The sequence below is a fragment of the Aotus nancymaae genome, unplaced genomic scaffold (genome assembly GCF_030222135.1).
Source record: "Aotus nancymaae isolate 86718 unplaced genomic scaffold, 86718_ANA_hifiasm-v0.15.2.pri h1tg000007l, whole genome shotgun sequence".
In the NCBI taxonomy this organism is placed as follows: Eukaryota; Metazoa; Chordata; class Mammalia; order Primates; family Aotidae; genus Aotus; species Aotus nancymaae.
The window spans coordinates 16,343,723-16,356,800 of record NW_026988418.1 but is presented as its reverse complement, the minus strand read 5'-3'; the positions used below and the strand labels follow the sequence as shown (position 1 = coordinate 16,356,800).

Below are 13,078 nucleotides of genomic sequence, written 5' to 3'. Positions count from 1 at the left end.
CAAACCTGGTCAGCATGGTACTGGGCTGAATACTATAGGCAGCTATAACACAATGGTAAGTATTTGTGTATCAGAAAAACACAGTAAAAATACGGTCTAAAAGATTTTTTAAGCAGTATACCTGTATTGGGCAGTTACCATAAATGGAGCTTGTAGAAGCCCTAGGACAGCAGTACTGGTTTGGCACCAGGAACTGGTTTCATGGAAGAGTTTTTGCATGGACTTGCGGGGGTGGTAGGGGGTGGATGCTTTGGGGATGAAACTTTCACCTCAGATCATCAGGCATTATATTCTCATAAGGAGCTTGCAGCAACCTAGATCCCTCACATGCACAGTTCACAATAGCGTTCGCACTCCTATGAGACTTTAATGCCACCACTGATCTGATAGCAGGTGGAACTCAGGCAGCAATTCAAGCCATAGGGAGCTGCTGTCCATACAGATGAAGCTGCTCACCTCCCGTTGTGTGGCCCAGTTCCTAGCAGGCCACAGACTGGGATGGGTTCACAACCGGGGGGTTTGGGACCCCTGGCCTAGGACATTACTGTACACTACTGTAGACTTTATAACACTGTACACCTAGGCTACACTGTTAGCTTTAAAAGTGTTTCTTTCTTCAATAATAAATTAACCTTAGCTTACTGTTTTTACTTTATAAACTTTTTAAATTTTTTCAACATTTTGACTCTTTTGTATTAACCCACTTAGCTTAAAACACAAACACATTGTACAGCTGTACAAAAAATATTTTCTTTCTTTAGATCCTTATTTTATAAGCTTTTTAAAATTTTAATTCTTAAACTCTTTGTTAAAAACTAAGACACAAGCACACACATGAGCCTAGGCCTATCACTGCCTTCCACCTTCACATCTTATTCCACTGGAAGGTCTTCAGGGCAATAATGTGCAATGGAGCTGTCATCCCCTGCAATAACAATCAGCAACACCTACTGAAGGACGTGCCTGAGGCTGTGTTACACTGAACCTTTTTTTTTTTTAAGTAGGAGGTGCAGTGGCTCCCCTGACTCACTCTTGTAATCCCAGCACTTTGGGAGGCCAAGGAATGCAGATTGCTTGAGCCCAGGAGTTTGAGACCAGCCTGGGAACCATGGTGAAACCCTGTCTCTACAAAAAATACAAAAATTAGTCAGGCATGGTGGTGCATACCTGTAGTCCCAGCTACTCAGGATGCTGAGGTGGGAGGATGGCTTGAGCCGGGGAGGTCAAGCCTGTCCAATATCGAGGATTCCTCATATTTGCAAGTGAGCCCAAAGGTCTTTAACCCGTGAGTGAGCCACGATCATTTCACTGCACTCCAGCCTGGGCAACAGAGTAAGACCCTGTCACAAAAAAATTAAAAATAAAAAGTAGGGCCGGGCGCGGTGGCTCACGCCTGTAATCCCAGCACTTTGGGAGGCCGAGGCGGGTGGATCACGAGGTCAAGAGATCGAGACCATCCTGGTCAACATGGTGAAACCCCGTCTCTACTAAAAATACAAAAAATTAGCTGGGCATGGTGGCGCGTGCCTGTAATCCCAGCTACTCAGGAGGCCGAGGCAGAATTGCCTGAACCCAGGAGGCGGAGGTTGCAGTGAGCCGAGATTGCGCCATTGCACTCCAGCCTGGGTAACAAGAGCGAAACTCCGTCTCAAAAAAAAAATAAAATAAAATAAAAATTAAAAGTAGGAGTACATTCTAAAATAATGGTAAAAATAATATAGCAAATATATAAACCCAAAATATAGTCATTTATTATTATCAAGAATTATGTTCTGGACCTAACTGTACAACTGGTACAATTGTGCAACTGGTACAATCTGGTTTTGTACAACTGGTAACACAGGCTAGTTTACACCAGCCTCACCACCAGCATTTGAGTGACGCATTGCTCTATGATGTTATGACAGCTACAGTGTCACTAGGCAATAGGAATTTTTCAGCTCCATGATAATCTGATGGGACTTACATGTCTTATATGTGGTCCATAGTTGATCAATTAAAACATCATCATGCGGCGCCTGACTATAATTAATGGTTCTCCTTCAGCTCCTTAGCTGGGCATTCAAGGTTCTCCACCACAACCTGGCCTTTCCATCTTACCTCCTCTACCCATGGGCTCATTGGAAGGTGTGTTCCCTCGTGTTTTGCTCTAGCTGTGCCCCGACTTGGCTCCTCTCCCTCCCTTTCTGCCTATCGAAATCTTTCTGGAACTCCTCTGCTCTGCTGTTCCCTCCCTGACACTGTCCCTTTGTGTTTAGTGTGTCTGAACTTGTCTCCCTCCTGGGCTGTTAGCTCTTGAGAGTGAGGATTGCCAGCCAGGTCCAGCTGTTATTTGAGCAAATTCTCTTTGTGTGTGGGTGTCAGTTTCCCCTTCTGGGTAGTGAAAGGTTGTTAAAAACCAGTTGTTCTCCACACTACCCTCCAGTGGTTTCTTTTCTTTTTTTTCTTTTAGATAGTCACACTCTGTTGCCCAGGCTGGAGTGCAGTGGCGCGATCTCGGCTCACTGCAACCTCCGCCTCCCAGGTTCAAGCAATTCTCCTGCCTCAACCTCCCGAGTTGCTGGGACTACAGGCTCGTGCCACCACGCCCAGCTAATTTTTTTGTATTTTTAGTAGAGACGGGGTTTCACCATGTTGGCCAGGATGGTCTCCATCTCTTGACCTCATGATCCGCCCGCCTCGGCCTACCAAAGTGCTGAGATTACAGGTGTGAGCCACCGCACACGGCCCTTCCAGTAATTTCTGTTGACTCCTACCCATACCACCTAGCCTGCGACACAAGCCATCTGGACAGAAGTGACCCTAGGTCAGCTGCTCAGTGGTATAGTAGGTTTGGTAAGAGTGGGAAGGGTGCAGCACAGCCCCATCCCCGCTGCTGGGACCAGAAAGGCAATGTTCCCAGCATCGGGGCTAGACGAAGAACAACGGGACCTTGGCTGATTCCTCTTGACTTCTCCAGGACCTGGCATGTGGTAGTGCAAAGTGAATGTTGCACAACTGAATGATGGCAGCCAAAGACACCCTACCTGGCTCCGAGGGGGCTCCCAGCTTAAAGTTCAGACATTGTATTAGGTCCAAGACTGGCCCTAGTATCGACGTTTTACACAAACTCTGGCTAGACGCTTATGTGCATTGTCTCTTTTAATCCTAACAACAATCTTTTTATTATTTCTTTTTACAGATCAGGAAATTGAAGGCTAGAAGGGTAAAGTGGCTTGCTCAAGGCCATGGGGCTGGCGTGTGGCTGGCATGTGGCTGGCGTGTGGCTGAGTTGTGGCTTAAGCCAAGGGCTGTAAGATTTGGCGGTCAGTATTCTGAGAGAGAGATGTAGGTGGAGATAGGAGATGAAGATGAAAGATGAGAGAGAGTCAGCCAGAGAGAATGGAAGGAAAGAACAGGAAAGCAGAGAGAGGAGTTTCTGCCAATCCCAGGACACCACGGCTGTATCAGCTTTCTACTACTACCTAACAAATGACCACAAACTTCGTTGCTCAAAGTCACACACATTTATCATTTTGTAGTTTCCGTATGTCAGAAGATTAGACACAACTTAGCAGAGTTCTCTGCTTCAGGTCTTGCCAGGCTGCAGTCTGGGAGTTGCCCGGGACTGTGGTCTCATCCCAGGCTTGATGAGACCTGCTTCCAAGGTCATCAGGTTGCTGACACCGGAATTCACCTCCAGTGGTTGTCGGACTGAAGTCCCATTTTCTTGCTGATTGTTGGCCGAGGGCCACTCTCAGCTCCTAGAGGTTGCCCGCAGTCCTTTGCCACTTGACCCTCTCCTCAGGCCCATGAGATTCTCTAATAAAACAGAGCCTTTTATGTACTATAACCAAATTACAGAAGTTACATCACCTTTGCCATATAACTTAACCTAATCTTGAGAGTGACATTTTATAACCTTTGCTGTATACTGTTGCTTAGAAGCAATTCACAGGTCCTACCTACATGCAAGGAGAGGGGATTATTCAGGATGTAAACAAAACACGAGGGCCATTCTGTGGACCTTGGATCTAGACAGTTCTGAAGTTTGTGGGGCTCAGGGCCCTTGACTTCTCTGATCTGGCATCTCTGTATCCACTGCAGTCTCCCTTCTCCAGAGTCGCCCCATTTTCTCTCTGAGAGCAATAGAGCTGGAAGCGACCTTATGGCCATCTGCACCCGTCTCTGGAGCCTCCAGAGCTGCTGGGCTCTAGGAGCCCTTTGCAGGTTTCTGGGAAGGCTAAGGAAGTCCATTTTGCCTGAATGTTACAGTTCTCTGCCCCTAGACATAGTTCTGTAATACCTGGCTGAAAACCTTGTCCCTTGAGTGCCCTGAAGCTTTCATTGGCCCTTCTGTGTCTCTGATCAGACTGCACTGAGAATGCCAACTTCATAAACACTGCTCGTTCACAGACAAAGCCGAGGACCCTGGAAGATAATAATAAAGGGTCTTTGAAAGCCAAAGGATTGGGAAACACTCCTCTGGCCACCTCCTGTATTGCAGCCCTGGCAAGACCTGAAATGTCCATCCTGATATTTCGTAGGAGGAGAAACAGCCTACAGGGGATGATAGGGGCTTAAGCCCCTTCCCAGAGCCCATCATCTCTCTTCCCCACAGCCCGACTGGATGGTGGGGGTGAGTTGAGGCCAGAGTGGGTGCAAGAGCCAGATTGTGGGGACCTTGTGGTCGGTATTAAGGAGTTGAACTTTATTTTGAGGAAAAGAAGTGGAAAGGGGAGGGACATGGTCGGATTAGGGTTAGAAAGATGACTATGACCCAAGTGTGGGAATGAATGTGTGTGTGCTGGGAGGGAGGGAGACTGAGGACTCGAGGTGGGTGATCCGAGGGATGCAGGAAAGAGCCTGGCCCGTGCCAGGTTAGTGGAACTGAGAGGCCTGAGATCTCTTTAAAAGGTTGGATTAGCAGCCCTCAGTGGCTGAGTGCATTTTGTAGGTGAGGGAAGAGTGAGGTGACAGGATCAACTTCTGGGTTGATAGCAAGGTCATTGGCTCACCAAGGGAGTGGGACATATCCATTGAGATATCAAGTAGGCATTTGGCTATTCAGGCCTGGGGTGCAGAGGAAAGCTCTGGGCTACTGGGCACACATGGGAGCCCTGGGTGTGCAGGAGGCATATACATGGGAGCTATGGAAGGGAGGTCCCTCCTGCCTCTCTTGCCTCAGCTTATCCTGCTCTCCCTCCGCCTGAACTCCTTCAGTTTTGGAAGGCACCCTGCAGTCCCACACCTGGGCCCTCTTTGCTGCTCCCTCTGCCTGCAACCAGCTTCTCTCCTGGACTGCCCTCTTCCCTGCACCTTGCCAATATGCATGTGCACACAGGCACACTCACACACACATGCATGTCATGCACACACCCACATAGGCACCCATGCATGCACACTTACATGCACACACGCTTACATTTTTGGCCTGGCCAATTCCTACTCTTCTGTCATCTCTCAGCTTACAGGCCACTTCCTCCTCTGGGAACTCATTGCTGACCTTCTATACTAGGGCTCCCCTCTGCCCACTGGATACCCCTTACTTGTTTGTCCTTTTTCTCCAAGCTCTCATCACAAATAGGAATTATTTAATGTCTGTCTTCTCTGCTAGGCTGTAGGTTCCATGAGGACAGGCCCTGGGTCTGTGCTGGTCTCTGGAATCATGGTGTCTAGTAGAGGCCAGCACACAGCAAAACATAAATATACAAATGAGTGAATGAAGAGAATCTCATTGGCCTTAAGGAACTTAGACAATTAAAGTAATTGGGCAGAAGAGAACCTATTGAAGGAGTGGAGAGGCATCACCTGAAAGGTAGGAGCCAGGCATCACCTGAAAGGAAAATGGGGGCCTGCCAAAGTCAAGGCAGATATGTGTCATTATGCAGCTGTCTAAACCTACAGAGTGTACACTACCAAGGGTGAACCCCAGTGCACACTAGGGCCCCCAGGTGGTGACAATGTGTCAGTGTAGGTTCATCAGTTGCAACAAATGTGCCTCTGTTGGAGGATGGGGATTGCAGAAGGGGCTGTGCCTCTGTAGGGGCAGGGAGTATCTGTGAACTGCATTGAACTGTATTTCGCACTCCGTTTTTCTGTGACCCTAAAATTGCTCTAAGAAAATCATTTATTTATAAATAAATAATTTTTTTTTTTTGAGACAAGAGTTTTGCTCTTGTTGCCCATGTTGGAGTACAATGACACGATCTCGGCTCACCGCAACCTCTGCTTCCCAGGTTCAAGCAATTCTCGTGCCTCAGCCTCCTGAGTAGCTGGGATTACAGGCATGCACCACCACGCCCTGCTAATTTTGTATTTTTAGTAGAGATGGGGTTTCTCTATGTTGGTCAGGCTGGTCTCTAACTCCTGACCTCAGGTGGTCTGCCCACCTTGGCCTCCCCAGGTGCTGGGATTACAGGCATGAGCCACTGGGCCTTGGCTTTTTTTTTTTTTTTTTTTTTAAGACGGAGTCTCGTTCTGTCACCCAGGCTGGAGTGCAGTAGCACGATCTTGGCTCACTGCAACCTCCGCCTCCTGGGTTCAAGCCATTCTCCTGCCTCAGCCTCCCCAGTATCTGAGATTACAGGCACGCACCACCACATGCCCAGCTAATTTTTGTATTTTTTAGTAGAGACAAGGTTTTACCATTGGCCAGGCTGGTCTCAAACTCCTGATCTCTTGATCTGCCCGCCTTGCCCTCCCAGATGCTGGAACTACAAGCATGAGCCGTGCCCAGCCTAAATAAATATTCTTTTAAGAAGCCAAAGCAGAAAATGATCAAGAAGGAGTACGTTAATGTCAGCAGAGGTTTCTGCTGCTGCCAGGTTGAATTAAGAGAAACATGTCCCTTGGTTAGTGATGCGGCTATATTGGTCATTTTAATGAGAATAATATCTGCTGAGTGATGGGGCTGGAACCTAGATTGGAGAAGGTTTGAATGAATGGAAGGTAAGAAAGTGACTAAATGAGTATAGAAAACTGCTAAGAAGCTTGACAGTTCAGCAACATTATGAAAGAACATTACACAGGTAGGGCAAGTGTTACTGTCTTGCCAAACAGGACAGAACCCCAAGCCTCTGTGTAAGATGCTAACTTCTTATGACAGAGGATCGTATTGATTTCCCCTTGTGATTGTACAATTAGCAAAACCCAGGCTTTGAGAAACCCTACAGGACAAATGCCCCAGCCTCCTCCACAGATAACCTTTGAGGGAAAGACAGGGTTGCGGGGAGCATTGTATTGTAACAGGCTTTAAAAGATACATGGCAATTTTAGAAATGAGCAAGTCTAACCTATGATACCTAGGGATCCACACCTGGGTGATAAAATTATAAAGAAATGGTGGGCGTGGTGGCTCATGCCTGTAATCCCAGCTACTTGGGAGGCTGAAGCAGGAGAATCGCTTGAACCTGGGAAGCAGAGGTTTCGGTGAGTTGAGATCAAGGTGAGTTAAAATCATGCCGAGTCGAGATTGTGTCATTGCACTCCAGCCTGGGCAACAGTCTCAAAAAAAAAATTATAAAGAAATACAGGGGGCCGGGCGCGGTGGCTCACGCCTGTAATCCTAGCACTTTGGGAGGCCAAGGTGGGTGGATCACCTGAGGTCAGGAGTTCAAGACCAGCCTGGCCATGATGGTGAAACCCCATCTTTAAAAAAAAAAAAAAAAAAATACACGGAGGTGATTACTGTAAGTCAAAAGAGTTACTTGTTCAGGGGGAAGGAAGGAGCTAGATTCAGTCAGGGCACATGGTCGGGTTTCTGAGGTGACTGGCACGGTTCTATTTCTTGATTTGGGTGGTAGTTACAAGGGTATTTGCCTTATCATAACTCCTCAAACTCTAGAGGAAGAAGTCTGACTGTGAAGAAATGATTAAAGCCGTGCAGTGGCTCACACCTGTAATCCCAGCACTTTGGGAGGCCAAGGTGGGCTGATCACTTGAGCTCAGGAGTTTGAGACCAGGCTGGGCAAGATGGTGAAACCTGTCTCTACTAAAAATGCAAAAAACAGAAAAATTGGCCAGGTGTAGTGGGGCATGCCTGTAGTCCCAGCTATTTCCAGAGCTGAGACAGGAGAATCGCTTGAGCCCAGGAAGTTAAGGCTGCAGTGAGCCATGTTCACACCACTGTATTACATACAGCCTGAGTGACAGAATCAGACCCTGTCTCAAAAAAAAAAAAAAAAAAAAAACCACTCCCCCAAACAAAGAGAAAAAAGATAAGATTAATATGGAGGGAGTTGTGAAATTAAAGAAGGTGCATGGGTGCGGGTGTGTGTCTGTCTGTCTGTCTAACAATGGCAGAAGCAGGCAAGCGCTACCGTGGTGATCATTCTTGTTCCTCTCACCGTTTTGTTCCACAGTTTACACGCCCTTCCACTTTATCTCTGAGGCAGAAAGAGCAAGGGTTATTCTCTCTATTTTATGGTTGGGAAAACTGAGGCCTGCCTGAGTATGTGACTTGCGCCAAGTTACTCTGGTCATCTAGGGCAGAGGCTGCCCAAAGCCCAGGCCTCCTGCCTCCAGTCCCCAGCCCAGGATTAGGCAGAGCCAGCTTCTGGCCCATGGCTGCCCTGTCTCCTTGCAGGGATCACTGAGATTCTAATGAACAGACCTCGTGCCCGCAATGCCTTGGGAAATGTCTTCGTCAGTGAGGTGAGAAAGGGTGGGCTCTAGGGTGGGCTGGGATGGGCTGGGAGGTATCTAACAGGGTGTCCTCTGTAGCTGCTGGAAGCTGTGGCCCAGCTGCGGGAGGACCAGCAAGTGCGTGTCCTGCTCTTCAGAAGTGGAGTGAAGGGTGTATTCTGTGCAGGTAGGTTCTCACCCCTGCCCCCATCCTGGGGCTCTGCAGGGTGCCCACCAGCCTCCAGGAGTTGGGGGAAACCTTCGATCAGCTCCAGCATGGGACTCATTCTTCCCATTTTACAGATGTGAATGCAGAGACTCAGGGAGGAAAATTCCCTTACCTAAGATCACACAGCTAGTAAGAGGTAGGATAGACTTCAGTTTGAACTTGGCCTCTCTAACCCTTAGATCCTAGATATTTCTGCTATACCATTCTTTGTTCTGACCCTTCACGGGGTATATAAGAAAATGGAGTCCAAGATGGGTGCAGTGACTCATGTCTGTAATCCCAGCGCTTTCTTTGGGAGGCTGAGGCGGGTAGATCATGAGGTCAGGAGTTCAAGACCAGCCTGACCAAGGTGGTAAAACCCTGTGTCTACTAAAAATACAAATATTAGCCAGGCGCAGTGGCAGGCACCTGTAATCCCAGCTACTTGGGAGGCTGAGGCAGGAGAATCGCTTGAACCCAGGTGGCAGAAGTTGCAGTGAGCTGAGATTGTGCCACTGCACTCCAGCCTGGGTGACAGAGTGAAACTCCATCTCAAAAAAAAAAAAAAAATTAGCTGGGCATGGTGGCAGGCACCTCTAATCCTAGCTACTGAGGAGGCTGAAGCAGGAGAATCGCTTGAATCTGGGAGGCAGAGGTTGCAATGAGCTGAGATCACATCATTGCACTCCAGCCTGAGGGGAAAAAAAAGAAAAGAAAATGGAGTCCAGAGATGCTCATAAGGTCAGTAGCCAAGATGGAACTCTATGCCCCTTTGCCTACCAATAGGATCTCATTCCCTGTCACCGAAGCCCTCCACTATCCCTGTGTCATTTAGTCCTCACAACTGGGCAAGCACCATGAACTTCCATTTTAGAGACTGGAGGAAAAACACACACCAGGCCCACAAGAGGCAAGTCAGCTGCCAGTGGAGCTGAGCTGAGAACAGACTCTGAGAGGGTGGTTGGAGAGGGGCCCACAGGGGCTACTGTGATGCAGGAGGAGGCTGTGAGGGATAGGAAATGGGGAGCATGATGCTCAGGAGATTTCAAGGGGAGAGGGCTCAGCCCTTAGGTCTGAGCTGTCAGAGTCAGGGTGCCCGGCCTAGGGTCTGTGCTGACAAGTGTGCAGACCAGTCAGCCTGACCCAGCTTCCCTGGCTGAGGTCTTTACCCTACCCTAGCCTCTTCCTTTGGCTCCATCTCTGACCTCTGTCAAGGTCATGTCATACCTGTTCTTCCTCCCACCATTAGCTTTGCTTATCACTCTCCCAGCTTAGCACAGAGAAGGAAGGGGCTGCATGAGGCTCACTTCTGCCTCACCTAGTTCTAGAATCCTGGGTTAGTTCCTGCCCCTCTGGGCCTCAGTTTCCCCATCTGTCACAAAAGGGCTGGAACTGATCAAAGACTTCCAAAGGCTCTCTCAGCTCTGACTTCCTGTAGTCTAGGACTGTAAAAGAGTCTATTTACCCCCTACTCCTGCGCACCCCTGCATCTGGCCTTTGAAGACCCCACCAGAGTCACTCTTCCTGCTAAGGTGCTTGCCCACCTGTATGCCACTGTATCCTGTGCTCACTTCCGTTCTTTTACTTGACCTTTGACTTCTCAGCCTCCGTGGACCTTGCTGATCCTGCCTGTAAAAATTAGTCAATTAATTAATTTTTAATTTTCTTATTACTTACATATTTTAGAAATTGTGGGCCAGGTGCGGTGGCTCACGCCTGTAATCCCAGCACTTTGGGAGGCCGAGGCAGGCGGATCACCTGAGGTCAGGAATTCGAGACCACCCTGACCAATATGGTGAAACCCATCTCTACTAAAAATACAAAAATTAGCAGAGCATGTTGACAGGCACCCATAATCTCAGCTACTCCGGAAGCTGAGGCAGAAGAATTGCTTGAATCCAGAACGCAGAGGTTTCAGTGAGCTGGGATTATGCCACTGCACTCCAGCCTGGGTGACAGAGCAAGACTTCGTCTCAAAAGATAATGATAATGCAACAATAAAAAATAATAGAGATAAAAACAACACAGTACAACAGTTTACATAGCATTTACATTGTATTAGGTATTATAAGTAATCAGAGATGCTTTAGAGCAAGCTTGTCCAACCCTTAGCCTCTGGGCCACATGTGGCCCAGCACAAATTTGTAAACTTTCTTAAGACATTATGAGATTTTTTTGTGATTTTTTTTTTAAGCTCATCATCAGTTATTGTTAGTGTATTTTATGTGTAGCCCAAGACAATTCTTCCAATGTGGCCCAGGAAAGCCAAAAGATTGGACACCCCTGGCTTAGAGTATACAGGAGGATATATGTGCATAGGTCATATTGCAAATACTACAAAATTTTATACAAGGGGCTTGAGCATCCATGGATTTTGGTATCTAAGGGGGTCCTAGGACCAGTTCCCTACAGATAAGGAGGGACTGTATTTGTTTGAGTCCTTGCTTCCAACTCTCTTGGGTGTGTACTTAGGACTAGAATCGTATGGCAATTCTGTTTAACTTTTTGGAACTGTTTTCCATAGCAGCTGCATGGGTTTACACTCCCACCAGCAATGCACCAGGGTTTGGCCAACACTTTTTGTTTTGTTTTAAAACTCATTCTAATAGATGTGAGGTAGTATCTCATTGTGGTTTTGATTTGGATTTTTCTAATGATGATGATATTGAGCAACTTTTCGAGTGCTTATTGGCCCTCTCTCTCTCTCTCTCTCTCTCTCTCTCTCTCTCTCTATATATATATATATATATATATATATATATATATTTTTTTTTTTTTTTTTTTTTGAGACGGAGTCTTACTTTGTCACCCAGGCTGGAGTGCAGTGGCATGATCTTGGCTCACTACAACCTCCGCCTCCCGGACTCATGTGATTCTCCTACCTCGGCCTCAGCCTCCCTAGTAGCTGGGATTACAGGTGCCTGCCACCACATCTGGCTAATTTTTGTATTTTTGGTAGAGACATGGTTTCACCATGTTGTTCAGTCTGGTCTCAAACTCATGACCTCAGGTGATGTGCCCACCTTGGTTTCCCAAAGTGCTGGGATTGCAGGTGTGAGCCACTGCACCTGGCCCTTTGCCCATTTTTGAATCAGGTTGTTTTGTTGTTGAGTTGGAGGAGTTCTTTATATATCCTATATGTTAATCCTTTATCAGTTGTATGATTTGAGCATATTTTCTTCCATTTTGTGTGTTGTCTTTTCTTTCTTTCTTTTTTTTATTTTTTTGAGACAGAGTCTCACTCATTACTCAGGCTGGAGTGCAATGGTGCGAGCTCAGCTCACTGCATCCTCCACCTCCAGGGTTCAAGTGATTCTCCTGCCTCTGCCCCTTGAGTAGCTGGGGTAATAGGTGTCTGCCACCATGCCCAGCTGATTTTTGTATTTTTAGTGGAGACAGGGTTTCACTGTGTTGGTCTTGAATGCCTGACCTCAGGTGATCCACCTGCCTTAGCCTCCCAAAGTGCTGGGATTACAGGCGTGAGCCACCATGCCTGGCCATTTCTGTGGGTTGTCTTTGTATTCTCATGATAGTGTCCTCTGATGCACAGAAGGTTTCCATTTTGATGGAGTCCAGTTCGCCTTTCTGCTGTGTTGCACCCTCTTTGTTTGATGGTCCTCTTTTCCCGTGGCTTTCTTGCCCGGGTTCCTGGTGTTTCTCCTTCTTCTCTGGCTGCCTGTCCTCAGGTCTTCTTTGCTGGATGCTTTAACTGCCTGGGATTCCATAAAGGGCCATTTTCCTGAGAGCTGGTACCAACCCCTCGCCATCTGCAGGTGCAGACCTGAAGGAGCGGGAACAGATGAGTGAAGCAGAGGTGGGGGTGTTTGTCCAGCGACTCCGGGGCCTGATGAATGACATCGGTGAGGATCTGGGTGTGGAATGGAGGACGGGTTTTGGGGGCCCCTGCTGATGACAGCCCCGCCACCCCCACCAGCCTCTAAGGAGAGTCTTCTTTGTGTTTGGAGTTCTGTCGGAAGACAGAAGACTTTCCCAGGGGGATGGGCACAAGGAATTCACTGGAGGAGGATGACAGAGGACAATTCTCCCAGAGAGGAAGCTCTGGCTCTTCAGCTTTTGTGCCTCGCTCTACCCTCAGAGTTCAAGCCTGGCCATTCCAAAGCAGTCAAGTTTCACCAAGCATGCTTTCAGGCTTTGACAATTGCTGTTCCCTTTGCCTGGGTTACCCCTTCTTGGTTACTTGAACTTTTACTCATCCTTCAAGGCCTCCAGTACCTCCTCCTCCAGGAAGCCTTCCCAATCTGTCCT

At 47.8% G+C, this 13,078-nt stretch overlaps 1 protein-coding gene across 4 annotated transcripts in view; it reads left to right on the top strand.

Annotated features, from left to right (window-relative positions):
- Positions 1-13,078, top strand: part of ECHDC2 (enoyl-CoA hydratase domain containing 2) — a 28,281-nt gene that overhangs the window by 2,269 nt on the left and 12,934 nt on the right. For all 4 annotated transcript variants that reach the window (XM_012434801.3, XM_012434804.3, XM_021673291.2 and 1 more), the window contains exons 2-4: positions 8,567-8,634; positions 8,704-8,791; positions 12,586-12,672. In XM_012434801.3, the coding sequence (XP_012290224.2) occupies positions 8,567-8,634; positions 8,704-8,791; positions 12,586-12,672 (243 nt within the window). The remainder of the gene's footprint in view (positions 1-8,566; positions 8,635-8,703; positions 8,792-12,585; positions 12,673-13,078) is intronic.